Source organism: Apis mellifera, linkage group LG16, assembly GCF_003254395.2.
Source record: "Apis mellifera strain DH4 linkage group LG16, Amel_HAv3.1, whole genome shotgun sequence".
In the NCBI taxonomy this organism is placed as follows: Eukaryota; Metazoa; Arthropoda; class Insecta; order Hymenoptera; family Apidae; genus Apis; species Apis mellifera.
The window spans coordinates 4,277,872-4,298,027 of NC_037653.1; the positions used below are offsets into that span (position 1 = coordinate 4,277,872).

Here is a 20,156-nt window from a genome sequence, read left to right on the forward strand (position 1 = left end):
ATTTGTTAGGTTATTTATTCTTTCGCGAGAAAAATTTAACCGTAAAAGAGATTGATAATCGAACACGCGTTATTTCCGGGGCAAATTTCAGGACAGGAAGGAACGGAATCTTTCTCTTCGCCTTCCCTCCATCCCGTCCCCATTCAGAGGCATCGAATCAAAGAGGAGGGGTTCGAACGGTCGAGGGGTGTCCCGAAGGTGTCCCCAGGAGGACAAGGTCCCTCTTTTCACGTCGACGAGCGCGGGATCGTGACTCAGCAACGAAATGGAATCTCTGGGGAAACGCTGCCAACACCTCCTCGCGGCAATATACGGCAAACTGATGTCGCTTCGGTTCGAGGTTATGGACACGCGTGAATCCCGTGTCGAATCTCGTTGGACAAATATTTGGAATATATCGTGTGTATATATATATATATTCTGTGAACCGCAGATCGATCGGTCCCCGAAGATTCCACGCCTCTTTCGAAACTCGTATTTCGAATCTCGTTTGTGGTAAACGTTTGGAATAATGGAAAATATTCGCAAGTATACTATAGTATTGAACTTTTTTGACGATTTCTAAAGATTAATAGTTAACGACAAGATAAAATCGATGATTGAATTCGTTTCGAGAGAGGTTCGTCGATTAGAGGTATTAGAGGAGTAATCGGTTATTACGTGTGGTGGGGTTACGTAATAAGCGAGGAGGTGGGGGGAAAAAAGGTTAGATCGATAAAGCGAATGATGTGTAATTCTTGTATGTATCAAATTAACTCGATGTTTTCTCCGGTTGCGAGTATTTTTCTTCTCTTTTTTTTTTTTTCTTTGCGAATTAATTTTCCGCAATGTAATTAACCGCAGTTACGTACGAGGTAAATATTATTCCTTATTATCGTCGAGCGTTATTAATTCATCGATGTAAATTACCATGAACGGATATAGTATAAACTAGTAGTGATGAACGTGCATCGATTATCGCAACTATTGTAAACATTAGAAACAAGATAAGATCCGCGCAAGGAAATGTTTCCTTAAATAGAATTCACAACGTTAAGAAAACTTTCCCCAGAAAAAAGATCAAGCGAATCTTTGTAAAAATCCTCGACTCGATTATTAATCGATGAATAATTAGAAATATAATCGGAGAGGAAATTGGAAAAGATAAAATAAAAATTTTCCTCTTTCTCAAGTGTTCTATAAGAATTCTCATGGATTATAATATACCATGGGAATTCAAGATACTGATCGATGAATAATTAAAATAATTCATTCGAACTTTTCCACAAATCTCTGTCCGTAACGATTCTTAATTCAAACCAATTCATATGATTTTCATTATTAATGAATCATCACAAAGAATTGGAAAGAGAGGCCAAATTATCGCGAGATAAATATTTTTCAAAAATCCTTATTTAAATATTTACACCTTCGAACCTCCATGATCGAAGAATTAGAGAAGAGGCAAATTGGAAGGAGGAGAAAGAAAAAAGAAAATTTTCCTCCAATCTACCATCTTGTCACGATCAACAAGTTAAAGGCGTAAATACAGGCCGGTAAATAAAGCGATGAAAGTGATAAATCGCGACGGTTCCTCCTCCTCCCCCTCCTCCTTCTCCTCCTCTACCCCTCTAGCCCGTATCGCGTTATTAAAACTTTCGTAATGGCCGATAATAAGCGGAGCCCGGCCCGGGTGGATTGATATTAAATCGTAAACTACCGAGTTCCCATTTATCATTATATCACGGCCGGAAACTCGCCTCTGCCCGCTGCGAAACTTGGCCGAGGAAATTCCATCGGAACGGGTTTCCACTCGAGGAGGAAAGCCGTTTCCCTCTCCTCGATTTTTCCCCTCTCTCTCTATATATATATATTTATCTATTTAGCTATCTCTCTCTCGCTCTCGTTCTCTCTATTTATTTATCTCTATTTCTCTTTCGCTTTCGCTCTTTCTATTTATCTATATTTACCTATCTCTATCTCTCTTTCTCTCGCTCTCGCTCTTTCTATTTATCTATATTTACCTATCTCTATCTCTCTTTCTCTCGCTCTCGCTCTTTCTATTTATCTATATTTACCTATCTCTATCTCTCTTTCTCTCGCTCTCGCTCTTTCTATTTATCTATATTTACCTATCTCTATCTCTCTTTCTCTCGCTCTCGCTCTTTCTATTTATCTATATTTCTCTATCTCTATCTCTTTTTCTTTAGCTCTCGCTCTTTCTATTTATCTATATCTCTCTATCTCTAGCTCTATGTCTCTTTCTCTATCTCTATTTTTATCTCTCGCGACTCGACTCGACTCGACTCGATGCGAATCGGCCGTCATCGACGCGTCGCGTTCCCTGCGCTCTTTCGATCGAGTTGAGAGGAATGGAAATGGAACCCGATTGGAACCAGTTTTTTGAATTAGTAGCAAAATGTATCGTTTCGAATCTAAGATTTGTTTTTAATATCGTTTTAATAGAATTTGTAGCAAAATTTATCAGAATTTTTTAATATTTCTTTTTTTTTTAGGTTAGGTGTATTATTTATGGAAAATTCAGTACTTCTCTGAAACACATATATTTATATCGTTCGAAATAATTGATGAATAATTTACTCAATTTTCGCAGTACTTGGAACCAAATCTAAAATATATAAATATATTTAAATTATAAATATATTTAATTTATAAAATATATAAATGTATAATATATAAATGTATGATAGAGTAATCGTGTTTCATTCCCTAAATCCATTGTTTTCGAAACTCGGAAGAGGAAGAAGGAGATAGATCCCCTTGGCGCACACGTGGCGCGGCTCTCGTGTGCGATCTCTCGCGATAATCGTCATCATCATCGGGAGGGGAGGACAAGAGGAAATAACGAAGGGGGAGTCGTCGTTGACGAACCGCTGGAGGGGTAAAAGGAGAGAGAGAGGGTGTCGTGGCCGGGAAAAGTGATTGATCGTGTTTCGCCGGAAGGGAGGAACGAAGAATAAGAAGAAGAGGAGGAGGAACGAACGTTTCGACCCGCGAAAACGAGAAGACAACGTCCGCGCCGACCCACTTCACCCCTCGTCCCACGTCATCCGCAAGACCCTTGAGCAACCGTCCGGCAACCCCCATCGAGGTGCCGTTCCGTTCTCGAGCTCGAGAGTGGCGGCAAGTGGACCGTAAGAAAACTAGGAATAAGAGGAGGAAAAACTCTGCTCTTCCCTCCCTATATATAAGACAGTCTTTGTATAATTCCAACGTTTCTTGCTCGCACCGCGGATATAGATAGCCAGACACAATGGAAACAATGAAAGAAACGCATTTATTATACTAAGAAACTCGAGCAACGCGTGTGGAAGTTGGAAATTTTGGAAATTTTCCGTTAATAACAACGAGCGATGTAAAAACGCGATTCGAATAGACCGAATCTAATATACCGAATCATATATATATATATATATGTCTATTGTGAAGAGGAGCGAGAAACAGTGTCGCGGCACACCGAGGCAAAACAGAGTGAGTGTGCTCTTTGTGTAATGACTCGGCGCTTTGCTCCACGCAGCTGATCGCGGGTAGACGTACTTGACCGAGTGCACCGAGTGCACACTTGTGGAGCACTAATATAAACACGGGCGGTGAAAGAACGGCCATCGCTTTCGACACACGGTCGCTCGCGCAACCGGTATCCCGATTGTTATCGTAGCTACACCCGTCAATGGCTTCGACTTCGAACCCATTGATAGCCCAGTTTATATCGTCCGACAAACGTGGAAACAAATCCGAGAAATTATCCTCGAGTCATCCTACTTTCAACCTCACGATTCATATATATATATACATATATATATATATGTAATAATACAAGGCTAAACGGTGGACCGGGGCGAGCATTGACCAAGCTCGCGTAAGATGGATTTTCAGGAGGACGGAGGCGGGTTAAGGAGATCCGTAGGAGTGACTACATACCCGTTCTACGTACCCCTCGAGTGGTGGCCCCATAAGGGCACGGGATCCACGCTCTCCTCTGGCAGAGGGGTTGGTCTCGCGGCCTCGAGGAGTGGGGGGGCTCCGAGAGCCGAGGAGAGGGGATTCCCCGGCACTACGCGAACGGTTCGAAGCCAGCCGGCCTCGTCCGACCTGGAAGGGAGCCGGGGAACAGAGTTGGCGGAGTTGCCAGACGGGTTTCTGCCGAGGCAGGACGAGCTCGCTTCCCATGGCTCTTTCTCACGGGGGCTCCGTTAAACCGACGGTGTTCGCCGATGTTTCTTCTTCTTCTTGCATTCCCGTCGTCGCGTCCAGTGCGAATCAGAATATTTTCTTCGTTACGAACCGCGTTCGATACGTATAATAATAACCGCGTCAACGCGTTCAACGATATGGCCCCAACGAACGAGGATCGTCGAGCCGTTTGAACTTCTCTCTCTCTCAACTTTGGATTAATATATATATATCGTCCTACAATTCTTCCTCTTCCATCTCCTCCCGAGTGTGTGTGTGTGTTTTTTCGAGGACCGTGTGTTTTCGGGTGGATCCGGATCCCGGAGGATCCCGAGGGGGAGAGAGGAGAGTGAGATCGGGGATTGGGAAGAGTGCGTTCGATCGGGAGAACTCGGTAAATGTAAAGAGGAAAGGAAGGAAGGAAGGAAGGAAAGTGCGCGGAATCGAGAATTGTTGTTGGTGTCGGGCCGTCGCACGAAGAGAGAGAAGTTGGTGCACCTGCCGCAGTGATTCCCGTGGCGCCACTCACGTGTTGCATGCGTGCCGCGCTATCCATCATGGTCGCGGGCTGGGAGCCGCTCTGATTGGTCGCCGCCGCGGTCACGTGGTATGGTAATTGGGCTCCGGTGGGCGGGAAGGAGCGAACGAGGCCGCGGAGCTTGGTGGAAGATCGCAAAAGTGGCGGAAGGAGAGGAGAGGATAAGCAGCTGTCCACCGGGAGTCTGCTGCTCTCCGTGGTCTTGCTCTTTTCGCTCGTTTTTCCTTTCCCCCTTGCTCTCTCTCTCTCTCTCCTTCTCTTCCTCTCTCCTTACCTATCTCTATCCCTTTCTCTCTCTCCCTTTTCCGCCTTCGCCGCAGACTGACATCGAAGTGTGTGTGTGTGCGTGCGTGCGTGTGTCGAGTGTATGTGCGTGTGTGTGTGCTCGCCACCCTTTCCCTTCCGCTCGAAAAAGTCACCCCGACGGAGAGAGGGATGTCGGCCACAGTGCAGTGCGGTTCTGTTACAGTGTTCCGTTACCGCTTCTCGACTCGATGAATAATATCGCCGTCGAAAATGGAACCACCGTGTCCTCCTCTTCTATGAATTCGAACTAACTTCTCGAGGAAAGGGGGGGGATCGCCCGAACTCTTTTCTCCTCGACCGACTCGAGAGAAAGAGAGAGAGAGAGAAAAGTGCGTTACGTTCACGGGACGAAAAAGAAAGAAGAAGAAGAAGAGAAGAAAAAAGAGAGAGTGGTGGAAAAGTATACGAAAAAAAAAAAAAATAAAAATGAGCTCGTTCCTGATGAATCCATCCGCCGGCGGTGGATATCATCACCACCAGCACCAGCAGGCAACGGCCAGCCACCATTTGGCGGCCACCTCGGTCATGGTGGACCCAAAGTTCCCACCCAGCGAGGAGTACAGCCAAAGTAATTACATACCGTCCACGGGTGCCGACTTCTTCCCTCCCGCGACCGGTGGTGGCCACCACCACCTCAACCACCCGCAATCCCATCAATTGCAGTACGGGTATCACCAGCATCACCACCAGGCAGCGTCCACCCCGTACGGCGCCTCGTCGGCCGTCCAGTTGAACGGCGGTTACGCGGGTTACGGCGGCTACTACGGGCCCCATCATCCCCATCACCAGGTGCACGCCGTGCACCACGCGAGTTTGCATCCGCATCACCACGCGGTGGGCGCCTTGGCGATGCCGCCCGAGGCGCAGCAACCGCCCCTCACCTGCCCGACCTCGATGCAGCAGCAGCAGCAGCAACAGCAGCAGAGTCAGCAACAACCGCCCGTGTCCGCGTCCACGGTGCTTGGAACCACGCCGTTGTCGCCCGGGATCATGCAGAGTCACGTGCAGCCGCCGGACACCCTCCAGCATCACCAGCAGCAACCGAGCCACGAGGCAACCGCCTGCAGCCCGCCTACCGCATCCGGCCAACTGCATCGCGACACTTCGCCCGATCTGCAACAACAATCGAGCGCAGGCCAGCACGTGCAGGGTGGCCAGCAACAACAGCAGCAGCAGCAACAGAGCCAACAACAGTCGCAGCAGCAGCAGCAGCAACATCATCACGTGGAGGATGGATCCGATCAGGACGACGTGGAGGACGATCAGATGATGGACGGGTCGCCTGGGATGATGGAGGAGGAGGAGGAGGACGAGGAGAACGGAGACCGTGTGATTTATCCGTGGATGAAGAAGATTCACGTGGCTGGTGTCGGTGAGTTGAAAATTTTCAATGGCCCCTTCCTATATATATATATATGTTCACTTGAGTTGGTCCAATTTAGACGTTTGATAGACTGGAGACGTATTTAGAGTGGTAATCGTGTCAATTTCGAGGATGATAGGAGGGAGAGGCTAATCGGTCTTTGTCCGACGGAACGAGCGCCCGTCGAAACTTGTGTTCGTTCGCTTCTTTCGTAGCTAGTTTTTTTTTTTTTTTGAAAAATTGCTTTGCCACCGCGCGACGAAGAATTCGGAAGCAGAATTTAACCAACTGTTGCAACGCAAGGTGATGGGTTACAAGAAGAAGAGTGATGGGCCCCGATTATTTATCGTTGCACCTTTCCCTCTCGATCACCTGCGCGCGAGATTTTAGAAGCCTGTCCATTTACCGCTTATTCGGTCACGCCTGGTGTCGCTATTCTTCATCCCGTACCGCGCGTCAACTTGAGAAATAGCCAACCGTTTAAGAACGTACTCTGAACACGCGTTAGAAAAACGGACAAATCGACGGGAAGTTTGTCTTATTGTCGGGGAGGGGAGTGGAGATCGATTGGTAGTCTGTCGATCGTGCAACGCCGCTTCGATAATTCCCTTTCTCAGGCTTGCCACCTGATCCTGAGTGGTCCTTCGCACGGTGAAGGAACAAGTTCTTTTCTTTTCTTCGCACGGTTAAAACTATCACATCACGAGCAATCGTGTTTTCGTTCGTCAAAATTTCGTCCATCTTGACGAAACCTCTCGATTTCTCAAACTTTATTCCGCGAGAATATACAGCGAATAAATAATTGGTGGAATATTCATTCGTTTTATAAATTTGCGTATTAACGTTCCTGTCGACAAAGGATTTCTTTTTTTACCTCGAAAGGAAGAAAATTGTTGATGGAAACGTTTATTGTCCCGGGCTATTTTACGGCAGGCGAAACGGTTTTACACGATCGACAGAAAAGAGAGGTTAGAAATAGTTTATTGGGAACGTTTCGATAAAAATGGCGTGAGTCGAGGGTTCCTGTCCGCGGGAGGCATTTCGCAGAGGGATTATGAACGTTCAAAGGGAATTTTTGCAACGTAATATCCCAGAGAATTGGGCTGCCTTTGCAGCCACGAATTTCTATTCCCGGTTTTGACCGGGGAAAGTGGCTGTTCATTCCAGCTTGCAACTATTTTCGCTTTTAGCTCCGCTTCTATCCCGGATAGTATCGCCGTCGAATATCATAATTCATATTTCCAGGTATAACAAAAAAAAAAAAAAAAAGCATGGTATCGCCGATGAAAAAGAAACGGGGCGTATATACGCGAAACGAGTTTTTAACGCGTTTGTAACGAAACTTCTCTTTTCGTTGAGTCTAAATTTCTTTGGGACGAAGGTATGGTATGATAATAATAAGGAAAAGTTTTGAAAGATGTACGATTTCGATGCTGCAATTTTTCAAGCCTTTTGATGAACAGTATATGCTGTGGAATATGTATTGGAATGGACGGATGATTGAAATTGATTATATATCCGTTTAAAGTGAAAAAGTGATAATAATTTTGTAGAAACAATGGATATTTTTAGTAATTGTTGCAACATGAAAGAAGATTTTGATATCTTTTTCTTTATTGATTATGAAAAAGTTCATTTTATTTCTATCTCAAGAAATTCCAATTAAAAATCTATTTTATGACTGTATAAAGGCTTGAAAATTGTAAAATATGTAAATCCAATCAATAGAAATGTTTATTAAATTAAATTCAGTCCATAAATATTAGAAATATAAAAAGAAACAAATACTTTCCTTGATATGTCATACCATAACCTCTAATTTCTTTCTCAATTCTATTTCAAAAAATTTTATAAGATTTTCAACTTTCAAAATCTAAAGATCCTATCAATATTGGACAAAGGATTGAAAATCAAATCCAACTAATAGAATAGATTTATACTTTTAAGTCTAATCCAATACTAAAGATACAAAAGATATAAAGATATAAAAAGAAAGAAATTCATACCATTCTTTCAACCAACAATGAAATTTCCAATTTCACAAAATTTCACAAAACTTCCAAGTGAAAATTTATCCTATCTATCCAAGAAATAGAAATATATTATAAATTAATCCCAGTCCAATACTAAAGATATAAAAAGAAACAAATTCTTTCCTTATAATATCAAAGAGTTTACTCTTTCAATAAGGAAATTCAATAGAAATACTTAAAAATTAAATTTTAAAAATATAATTTTGATAATATAATCCCACTAAAAATTCTTTCAATCAACAATTTCATTCAAAAAATTGAACCAATTATTACTTTATTTCTGTCTCAAAAAATTTCATATAAAAATCTATTTTTTCAATATTTACAATTATATAAATCCAAAATAGAAATACTTACAAGTTAAACCCAGTCCAATATTTATTTAATAAAAAAGAAATTCTTTCCTTGATATATTATATCATAACCTTTACTTCTTTCAACCAACTGAATTAATTATCATTTTGCTCCTATCTCAAAAAATTGTAAGACTTTCAAATGAAAATCTATTCCATCTATCCAATAGAGATATATTATAAATTAATTCCAATCCAATACCATAAAGACATAAAAAGAAACAAATTCTTGATATGTCATATGGTTGTACTCTTTCAAGCAACGATGAAATTTCATTCCCAAATTATTTATTTCTTTATTATTTTATTTCTACTTTCAAAAAACTTTTAAGCTCTCAAATGGAAATCTATCCAACAGTAATATTTACAAATTTAAAATACTAAAAATGTAAAAAGAAAAAAATCCCTTCCTTGATATATCATAACCTTTACTCTTTCAAGTAACAATCAATTGAAATTATTACTATATTTCTATTCTCAAAAACTTTTAAGATTTTCAAACGGGAGAATCTATCTTATCTATCCAATACAGAATATAAATACAAAAAGAAAGAAAATTCTTTCCTCGATACATGATATTTATTACATAAAGTTAACCTCTTTCAACAATGAAATTTCATTCTATTCCCAGAATAGAATCTTCTTCCCCCTTCTTCGACGAGCTGTTCGAGACGAATCTACTCTACGAAGAGGTCGTGTCATTTTTATCGTCAGCAGTATCATTTTCGCGCGCAACATGATCCTCGTTCGAGTTCGACGTCCAGCAAAGTCTGGTATGCGCGTCCGTCGGCCTGTCGAGCCTGACTGCAATCTCTCTCCCTTCTGAACGAACCTCTGTTACGAGGGACCGTCGGTCAGCCTCGGAATGGAATGCGTCTGCACAGATTCTAAACCGTACTCGGTGCCATGGTGCTTCCTCTATCGTGGCTCCGGACCACCAAGAAACGCTTCTAGGCATCCGTGGATTGACGTTTGTCCGTGATACGGGCAACGGATCGATGCACGAGCGCCATCACCTTCCTTTCGTCCCGAGTCGACAACAGTATATACGATATGGTATATACGCTTTGATATAGGATCTCGTAGTCATGGTTGAGAGGTTAGGATTGAAAGTTATATAATCGAATGTGGGGCGGAACGGAGAAAGATGTTAAAATATTGGAAAATTAACGGAAAAGATTGAATTCTGAAATATGAAAGATATTATTTCGTATCACCTTCGTTTCGTCCCGAGTCGACAACAGCATATATGGTATATATACGCTTTGATATAGGATCTCGTAGTCATGGTTGAGAGGTTAGGAAGTTAGGTTGAAAGTTATGTAATCGAATGTGGAGCAGAACGGAGAAAGATGTTAAAATATTGGAAAATTAACGGAAAAGATTGAATTCTGAAATATGGATGAAAGATATTATTTCGTATTTCGACACATCGTAAAGATTGATCAGGTTATAGAGAGAATGACGATAATATATTGGAGAAAGATTTCACAGATATTTCAACTTTAATTATTACATCACTCCCGTCGAATTTACTTATTTGCATCCACCATTTTTTCTCGTCTCTCTATTACGATCGCCTGCCAAGCAATTCAATCCAATTTCGACGATCATCCGGCGGCACGGCCTTGAAACAATCGGGGGGGCCCCTGCCGATTGCGAAATCTAGAGCCGCCCGTTCCACGCGTCTCTTCGAAGAAACGTCGTCGTTGCACGTGTCACACTTTTCTTTATCCGTATACACATACATGTATATGTACACATCGTACACGTTGCACAAAGTCGATCAAGACAAGGCTTAAAATAATTACTGGTTGTCACGTCGGTCGTGAAGCACGAGTTTTTTCGAATTTGCAACAAAATTTTCAACCAACGTCATAGATCAAAATCTTGCTCGGACATTCAAGTAATCAATTACCAAATGTTAATTTTCTGTTTAGGTATGTATATACATATATATACGTTTTTTCTTCTTTTTTTTTTTTCTTTTAATCGATAGGCTATTTCGGGAAAATAAATTCGAAAAAAATTATTTTATTGCGCTCCCCCATTTATTCTCCCATTATATTATCGTGCAAAATTATTCCTCGAATTATTCTTGCCTCTGTTTATATATATATACGAGTTCCCGATAAATGGAAAAATATCGATTCTTAAGTAAAAAAGAAAGAAAGAAAAAACTACGCGATATCGCATCGGCGTATAATTGCCTGTATAATTGCCCGAGTATTTGTGCCGTGCTACTTTGTAATAATAGACGAGGTCGAAGCCATTTACTCGATATTTACTAAAATTCTGAAAAAGAAAGAAGGAAAAAAAAAAAAACCAATTTCCTTTATCACGAGCAATGGATTCTTTTTTTTTTTTTAAATAACTTTAATTACCCAACTTTCGGTAGGTTAATTTTTTAAAAAAATTGCTTGCGTCGTTTCGCGACAAAATTTCCGTCTCCACGCGTTGTTGCCACGTCTCACCGGGACGCGGGAAGAATATCGATTATTACAAAGAGAAACACTAACCAAACAAATACTCTACTCGTAGAAAGACGAGTTTAGACGAAGAACCATTTCGAAATTAACACCGTGCCCGATCTCTGTTTCGATTTATTTCAGCGAACGGCTCGTACCAGCCCGGGATGGAGCCGAAACGGCAGAGGACCGCGTACACGAGGCACCAGATCCTCGAGCTCGAGAAGGAGTTCCATTACAATAGGTACCTGACGAGACGGCGGCGTATCGAGATCGCTCACACCCTGGTCCTCTCCGAGCGGCAGATCAAGATCTGGTTCCAGAACCGTCGGATGAAGTGGAAGAAGGACAACAAGCTGCCCAACACGAAGAACGTGAGGCGGAAGAACGGGGGCCAGGCGGCGCAGCCGTCCGCCGGCAAGTCGTCCGGCAAGGGGGGGGCCTCGTCGAGCAGGGGGGGGCCGAAACTGGCGGCCGGGAACGGGAACAACAACAGCCAGACCAGGAAGAACAACAACAACAACAACTCGCCGTCGATGGCCGACCCCGGGGGGATGGACGCGTCGACCGCGTCCCAACAGCAGCAATTGGGCATCTCGGCACCCGACGCCCTGGCACCCGACGTGCACGCCGCTCTCCCGCACACGAGCGTCGTCCACCCGTCGTTCCAGGGCCACCCGCACCCCCTCGCCCACCTCCAGGCCCAGCTGAGCCACCACCACGTGACCGGGATGATGGAGGGGCCGCCGGGTGGCGGGCCGCTGGGCCACATCGCCTCCGGGAGCATCAGCCCCCTCGCACCCGCGACCAGCCCCTCGGCAACCCTCCAGGTCTCGGCGCCCATCCACCCGCCCCCGATCAAGTCCGACTACGGCCTCACGGCCCTGTAACATCCGCCTCTGTCCGAAGCGAGGGGGCAGGATAGCTCGATCGAGAGCCTGGACGTGGCGCGCGCCGTTTGGTAGCCAAGGCTTCGTGAATATATAACGGTGACGATGAGAAAGAAGGCTTCGTTCGGTTGGTTGGTGATTGGTAGACGAGAGGAGGGGGGGGAAAAGTATCTTACGATCGTTTTCTTCTTCTATTTTTCAATTACGTAGAGGTACGTTCCAGACCGAATGGTTTTCCTCTTCGTAAACCGCTCCGGATCCGCTCTGGATGGGGGGGAAGGGGACGGGCGAGCGATCGTCATCCGAGCGAGATGATCCGATGTTGCGAGACGAACGATCGCTTTTTCCCCCGTGGCTGATTGGCGCGAGTCTCGCGTCGTCGTCGTCGTCGTATCCAATCATCTCGTCTCGTTCACGAGACCGTTGGAGGAGAGTGTTGCGTGCGAGATATCTCGGGGAGGGTGGGGCGACGAGTGTTCTCCCGTCGAGCGTGAAGAGAATTTGGAAGGTTTTGAGGAGAAGGAGAGAGTGTGGAAACGTGTACATGCGCGACGGATCTTCTCTTCTCTTTCTTTCTTTTCGTCTGAGAGAAATGGTGGAAGATGGTGGGGGATGCGTCGTTCCGAGGAAAAAAACTGTCGTCCGTGTGTGTCGTTCCGAGGTGTTCGCCAAGGTGTACATGTATATATACGCATACACACATACGCGCGCGCACACACGTTACGTACGCATGTATATAGCCGTGTAAAGAAAGTCGTGTTATCGCTATGTGATTTAAGTGGATCGTATTTCGTATGTACAATTGCGTAAGTGTGCAAGGTTTTTAGCGTTCTTAAGTAATTTTTCGATAGGGAGCCACGATTTCAAGCGCAATTTCTACGATACGTTTTCGTGAAGCGAAACCGTGAAATGTGATGTGCCCGCGTGTGATGAGTGTGATTCCGCAGGCAAAGAGGGAAAAAAAAGAAAAGAAATTGGAAGATATTGAATCGTTTCTTCGCGATCCTCCTGACGCGAATAATTTCTATTTACGCAGAGAGAAGTAGAAAGAAAAGAAAAAAGAAAAAAAAAACCAAAGTTTCTTTTTCGTATAGTATATCGAGCATAGGGGAAGGGGGGGGAATAAAAAGATACTCTTCTAATATCTCGTCCCCCCTCCCGAAGAAAAAAACCGTATAATCAAACGCGTCTGGAGGGTTCCTCTTTAATTTGTCCAATCATCGTTAGTTTTACCGACAGTTCTCTCTCGGCACCGGCCGAGTTCGAGGCAACGGTTCGTTGTCCCGGCGCAAAGTGGAAACTTCCTGCGCTCGTCAGACACCGCGCGCAGCCAGAATTTTTTTCCACACGGACTCCTCACTGGCTGTTGTAAATACGTAGCGACATATGGCGTAAATATCGTCTATTTTTATTCGAAACGATGATGAGATAGAACGACCAATAAAGAGGATGATATAGATATTAACGAAAAGAAAGGAGGAGGGAAGCTGTTGTTGCGAAGGCGAAACGAAGTGTTCGGAGTGAAGCTTCTAATCGAACGGGACGGGATTTCAAACGCATGCACAGAGTCGCTGTGACGATATACCAAAACGATGTTTTATCGGTTTAAATATAGGATTCGTAGAGGTTATTAATTAAAGAAAAAAAAAAAAAAAAAAAAGAAAAGAAAAAAAAAAGCATCGATGAGCAACCTGGATCATCGTTCTTTTTTTTTCGACGAAATATTCCTTCGAATTATTCTTCGACGAAAGGAAATCGCAATTATTTCGAATATTTCTTTCTTTCTTTCTTTTTTTGAGAATATGATAAATGAACGAAATGATTTGTGATAATGACAATTAAAGTTTCGAGAGAGAGACTGACTGGTGGAAGAAATTAATCTCGATGATTCGATCGATTTGATCTTTCTCGGGGAAAGAGAGGGGACGTGCGATTCCAGGTTATTCGTCGAAGATGCGAGAACGAGAAACGTTTGTCCGTCAAATGTTTGGAACGAAACGGAGCTGAGCAATTTAGCGTGTAATTAGCGACAGTTTTAAGCGAGAGAAGAAAATACAAAATAAGAGAAAAAAATTAAAAAAAAAATAAATAAATAAACAAATAAGTAAAAAAATAAATAAGTAAATAAATAAATAAATAAATAAATAAGCGCACGAATTCAAGAAAAAAAGAACAAAAAAGCGTTCTACTTAAGTGTGACAACATTATTATTATTATTATTATTATTATTATTATTATTATTATTATTATTATTATTATTATTATTATTATTATTATATTACTTGATGATCATTCTATCGATAATTATGTATATAGCCTGTACGATAAATTTCAACTCGTATTTCGGGCACTGTACCATGCTTTATGTTTATATCGATCAAGTAGGGACAAGATCAAGATACAATCGTGAAGTAAAAAGTGAATCAATAAATAAATGTTTCGTAATTTACAATTTAATCTCTCGAGATTGATGGAGAGTTACTCGCCATTGCTCGATCACCATAAATTATGCTCGTCGATTGAAAAAATTTGGAATCCAAATTTTTCGGCCGCAAAAGGAAAACGTTTCGAGAAAATTTTTTTTTAATTCCCTTTTTTATATTTATTATCGTAGAAAAGACTAGAACCGATACCGAATTTGGAAACAAAGGAAAACGAAAGATTCCAAAATTTTTCAAATTTCCATTTTTATCCCTCTCTCTCTATTTTTCTTAACGATCTCGATGATAACGCTCGATCCCTCGACGATAATTTTCCGCGAATATTTATCGTTTTCGCTCGCGTTTCCTCCTTTCCCTCTCCTCTCCGCCCCCCCCCCCCCTCCTCGGCACGTCGTTATCGTCAACGCGTGAAAAATGGACATTTCGGTTTATTATAGATTCATTATTATCCCGCTTATTTTTTTATCTTGGTGTTATTTTTTTTTTCCGCGCGACACATCACTCGCGCGGGAAACAAACGATAGCCGAACCGGAGCCGAGGTAAACTTGTTAGTTGACGGCGTTGACAGTATCTCATCCATATTACGTATGTAAAGTATGCGCGCATATATTTACCGGTTTACTGTGTACAACACGGTGGTGTCCTCAGCGCGTATAATAAATCATTTCCCATTTCGAGAAAGGGGGATCCCGTCGATGGAGAAGGAGAGGAAAAAAGAGAGAGAGAAAAGAAAAAAACATCGGCCGAGGAGATAATGCGTTTCTATGAATCATGGAATAATAACCGATAAAGCGACGTGAGGCGACGCAACGCGGCTACGCTGGAAAACTTGACCGTCGAAAAAATTCCCTTCTTCGTTTCGGAGAGAAACGAAAATCGAATGTTTTTATCTCGCAACACAACGATCCAGTCATCTTACGATTCGATCGAAAATTAATTTTCTCAAAGGAAAGGAACAATCCAAGAGATCGATTTATCGTGTATCGAGACAATATCGAGGCACGCTACAAGAGCTTTACGAGCGTGCAGTGGACAATTGGGTTGCGGAAAAAAGGGGTTCTCCAAGCGTTGCGCCGTCCGTCTATGCGCGTCCCGAGACGCGATGCGTGCGGCGTTGCCGCGGTCGCGCATGCGCGAGCCTCCGGCAACCGAGGGAGCGAGTGGAGGGAGTGGGGAGGGGAGGGAAGGGCCAGGGGAGGGGGATATGCCGCAGCAGCCTTGGAAAGAAGGGTGGCACCCGGAAAGCGAATGAGGGGCCGGCTGCACGACCCTGCCTCCGCCCATGCAACCAGCAGCCCGGCCAACAGCCGAGATATAACCTGCTACCACCCAGGATCGAAAGTTACGGAGTTGCGTTGTCCCGTTCCTCCCTCGCTTTCTCGTTCTCGTTCCAGTTTTTCTGGAATGATCCGACGCAACGATGACGCTGGTATTACTTTTTTTTTTTCTTCCGCGCTACGAAAACACTTCGTTCTTCTTCTTAAGAAACGAGGAATATAAAATTTCCAACTCTCTCTGGAATTGGAAAGCGAGAAACAAAAGAAAGGAAAAATACATACTGTTTATTTTCCGTCTCAGAAGCTATCGCCTCCTTCCTTTTCCTCGCCCGGAACCCGTGTCCCAATTGACATTAATTTGCCGAGGCTACACCGGTTGGATCTGTCGCGAATCATGCGGTAAAAAGCGGCAACCGGGAACCGGCGCTTTAGACACGGATTACCAAGCCAACAAGGCCCTCTTCAGCCAGAGGAGGAAGGAAGCGCGCAAGAGCAGCGGCTAATTGCAATATCTAACACATTAATCCTCTATCTCCACGACCCACCTTCCCTTCCTGCCCCTGAATACCCTCACAATACCTCGCACTCGGATATAGATCGTGTCGGGCGTGAATTAAGGTCGAAACGGGCCTCTGACCACATCTCGAAGAAATTAATCCCCTCGTGTACACCTATTCCCGATAAATTCGAAGTAAATCAGACCAGTGAATTAAACCAATTCTCTTTGAACTTGCACTCGCGAATGAAAGGGAGTATACAACAAAGGATAACATCGTGTGACGAAAAATCTCTTATCTCAATCTCTCTCTTTCTCTCTCTCTCGAGGAGAAGGAGGAGGAACGTTTCCTCTCTCTTTCTCTCTCTCTCTCGAGTAGGCAGCCACGTTCTAGAGCTAATGTAACGATACTCTTCCCTCTTCCGTTATCGGATGAACCTTTGCCGCGGATTCGTGACCCGTATTTTCCGGCAACGTCGCGCCACCTACGCACCGGCGTTCCAGATTCGTCGCGGCAAAGACAAATGGGGCACGGCCTCGCAATCGGCCGATCTCTACAAGCTGTACCACGCACCACCGGTGTGCGGTGGGTGGGCCAAACGCGACGCGAAATTCGCGCCCCCTCCCCTCCCCCCTTCCTCCCCTTCCAGAGATTCAACGGCCACACACCTGGACGTTGTTGCGCGCTGCGCAACGAAACATTGATTGGCGGAAATTTTGCAATTCGGTTTTCCGATCGCGACGAAAGGATTCTCGTAAGGAAAATTCCTTCGATGGTTGGCGAGATTTATAGTTTCAATTAGGAATATTATTTATCATTTGTTACTTGAATCGCTCGATCGAATTCGTTTGCAAAAGTTTTTCGTTCTCGAGAATTTAATTTCTTTCGATTATTTGAAATTTAATTTAGGAGAATGTAAAGAAAATGATGTGGATACTTGTGATGCGAGAAATAAAATTGTTTCTCGTTATTATTTGGGGATTGGGAGTATCGTTGTTTGTCGATTGAATTCGAAAATGATTTTTTCAGGAATTTTTATTTTAAAAGCGAATAATATTCGAAGATATAAAAAAATGATGTGGATAGAATACGAGAAATTTGAATTTGAATTCATCGTACATTTGCACCTTATGCGATCTATTCGATCGAAAAATTCGAAAATAACGTTGATTCGAATTCTTTTATAAAAAATATCTTCAAGATGCAATCTGATCGATTCTAAAATTCGAAAAAATAAAATGGATGGATATCTATTAAGAAATACATTCAAGATGCAATCTGCTCGATCGAAAAATTCGAAAATAATGAAAATAACGTTGACATTGAATCGACATCTTTTTACAAGAAATATCTTCAAAAATTTGAATTCAGCACAAGTACATTTGCACTCTGTGTAATCTGCTCGATTGAAAAATTCGAAAATAACGAAAATAACATTTATTCGAATTCCTTTATAAGAAATATCTTCGAAAAATAATATCGATTCGAAAAATGATGTAAATAAATATCTTCATTTATAAGAAATATCTTCGAGAATTTTCGAAAGTTATACTCAAAACTTTACTAAAATACACAAGTTTTCATTATATCTGTATTATCGATTGATCGAAAAATTCGAAAATGACCAAAATAACAAAAACGTTTATTCGAATCGATATTCTTTTACAAGAAATATCTTCAAGATGCAATCTGTTCGATCCTAAAGTTCGAAAAAATAATATTAATTCGAAAAATGATATAAATAAATATAAATAAATATCCTTTATAAGAAATATCTTCGAGAGTCTTCAAAAGTTGCACTCGAAACTTTATTAAAGTACACAATCTTTTATTATCTGCATTATCGATCGAAAAATTCTAAAGCAACAAAAATAACGTTGATTCGAATCCCTTTACAAGAAATATCTTCAAGATGCAATCCTAAAATTCGAAAAAATAATATCGATTCGAAAAATGATATAAATAAATATCTTCATTTATAAGAAATATCTTCGAGAGTATTCGAAACTTTACTAAAATACACAACTTTTCATTATCTACATTATCGATTGAAAAATTCTAAAATAACAAAAATAACGTTGATATCGAATCCTTTTACAAGAAACATCTTCAACATGCAATCTGATCCATTTTAAAATTCGAAAAAATAACGTGAACAAATATCTAAAAAATTCGAAAATACCAAAAATAACATCATCTTACACATTCTTTACAATAAATAAAAAATTCCAATACAATGAATAAAAATTTCCTTCAAAAATTCCAACTCACCACGAGAAGACAAACTAGCAAAAAATTCTCGAAAAACGACCCGAATGAAACGCGATACGCATTCACGAAAAAGCACACTCCAACAATTCTCGAAACTTGCTCGAAGCTGATTACATTCGTAATCAGAAAATTCGTTGGATCGAAAAATTCGAGAAGCAAGCAGTTGATTCGAGGGATCCCCAATTATGCGTAATTGGGGGGATAGGGGGGGAGGGATTAACGAGTCACGAGTCCATTTATCAGGGCTCGTAATTACAAAGCATCTCTCTCTCTCTCTCTCTCTCTCTCTCATTTCCCACCCCTTCTTCTCACCGTGGCGCGCGTTCATCGCGTCACTTTACCGCTCGCTGACTGACATCCCCCCAGAGGCAGTTTCGCATCTCAAATACACATTAGGCTGTAACTAAAGATAACAGGAGGCCCGTGTCGTCGATCGGGGGAGCCGGTGAAATTAGAGACACCGTCACTCTCGTCACCCACCATGCTAATCGTATTACAATACAACTTTTGCAACAAGGTGAGAATTATAAATAAAAATTCTCGAAATTGTGCGTGTGTATATATATATATTTGTGAAGGAAGTATCGTCGCGTGGGAGGAAACGCAAGAGTGGAAAATAATGGGAGGCGGGTGTTTTTCGATCGCTTTGCAATCGCTCAGCGAGGGTTGTCCACTTTATCTGAACAGGAAGTGTTCGCCTGAACAGGAATGCCTTCAACCCGCGTCCTCATAAATCTTCCAATCTACTCGAAAAGCTACCGCATGCCAGCGGTAGCATCCGCCAAGAACGTATCCACGAGAGAATTCAAGTCGAATCAACAACGGGCGCGATAATTTTCCAACCGTGAAACGTGAATATTTTCAGAAGAATCCTTTTGTCCAACATTTTATTAAACCTCGATAAGCTAAAGTCAATCATCGAGTTTCTGTAAAAATCTATATTCGTTCATCCGACGAAAGAGTTAGAATCGCGTGTATAAATTTTGAGAAGATCAATCGATGGAATGAAAATCCATATCCATTCGTCGAATAAAGGAAAAAAATTTCGAGACGCTAAGAAAATTTCGACGAGTTTTATATGTATATATATCGAGAAGAACAATCAATGAAATAAAAATCAATATCGAATAAAAGAATTAAAATTTCTTAAAAGAATAAAGTTATGTATATATAAATATCGAGAAGATCGATTAATGGAATAAAAATCAATATCGAATAAAAGAATTAAAATTTTGAGACGCTAAGAAAATTTCGATAAGTTATATATATATATATATATTGAGAAGATCGATGGAATAAAAATCCATATACATTCGTTGTATAAAGGAAAAAAATTTCGAGACGCTAAGAAAATTTCGACAAGTTATATATATATCGAGATCGATGGAATAAAAATCCATATCCATTTATTGAACAAAAGAAAAAAATTTCGAGACGCTAAGAAAATTTCAACAAGCTATATATATATATAAATATCGAGACGACAAGAAAATTTCGACAAGTTATATATACATAAATATCGAGACGGTAAGAAAATTTCGACAA

General features: G+C 42.0%; 1 protein-coding gene across 1 annotated transcript; it reads left to right on the forward strand.

Annotated features, from left to right (window-relative positions):
* The first annotated feature begins 2,793 nt into the window (after positions 1 to 2,793).
* Positions 2,794 to 13,784, forward strand: LOC724252 (homeotic protein deformed). Its single transcript, XM_001120045.5, has 2 exons — positions 2,794 to 6,389; positions 11,379 to 13,784. The coding sequence occupies exons 1-2, from the start codon at positions 5,444 to 5,446 to the stop codon at positions 12,122 to 12,124; spliced, it is 1,692 nt and encodes a 563-aa protein (XP_001120045.3). The 5' UTR covers positions 2,794 to 5,443; the 3' UTR covers positions 12,125 to 13,784.
* Positions 13,785 to 20,156: the final 6,372 nt, after the last annotated feature.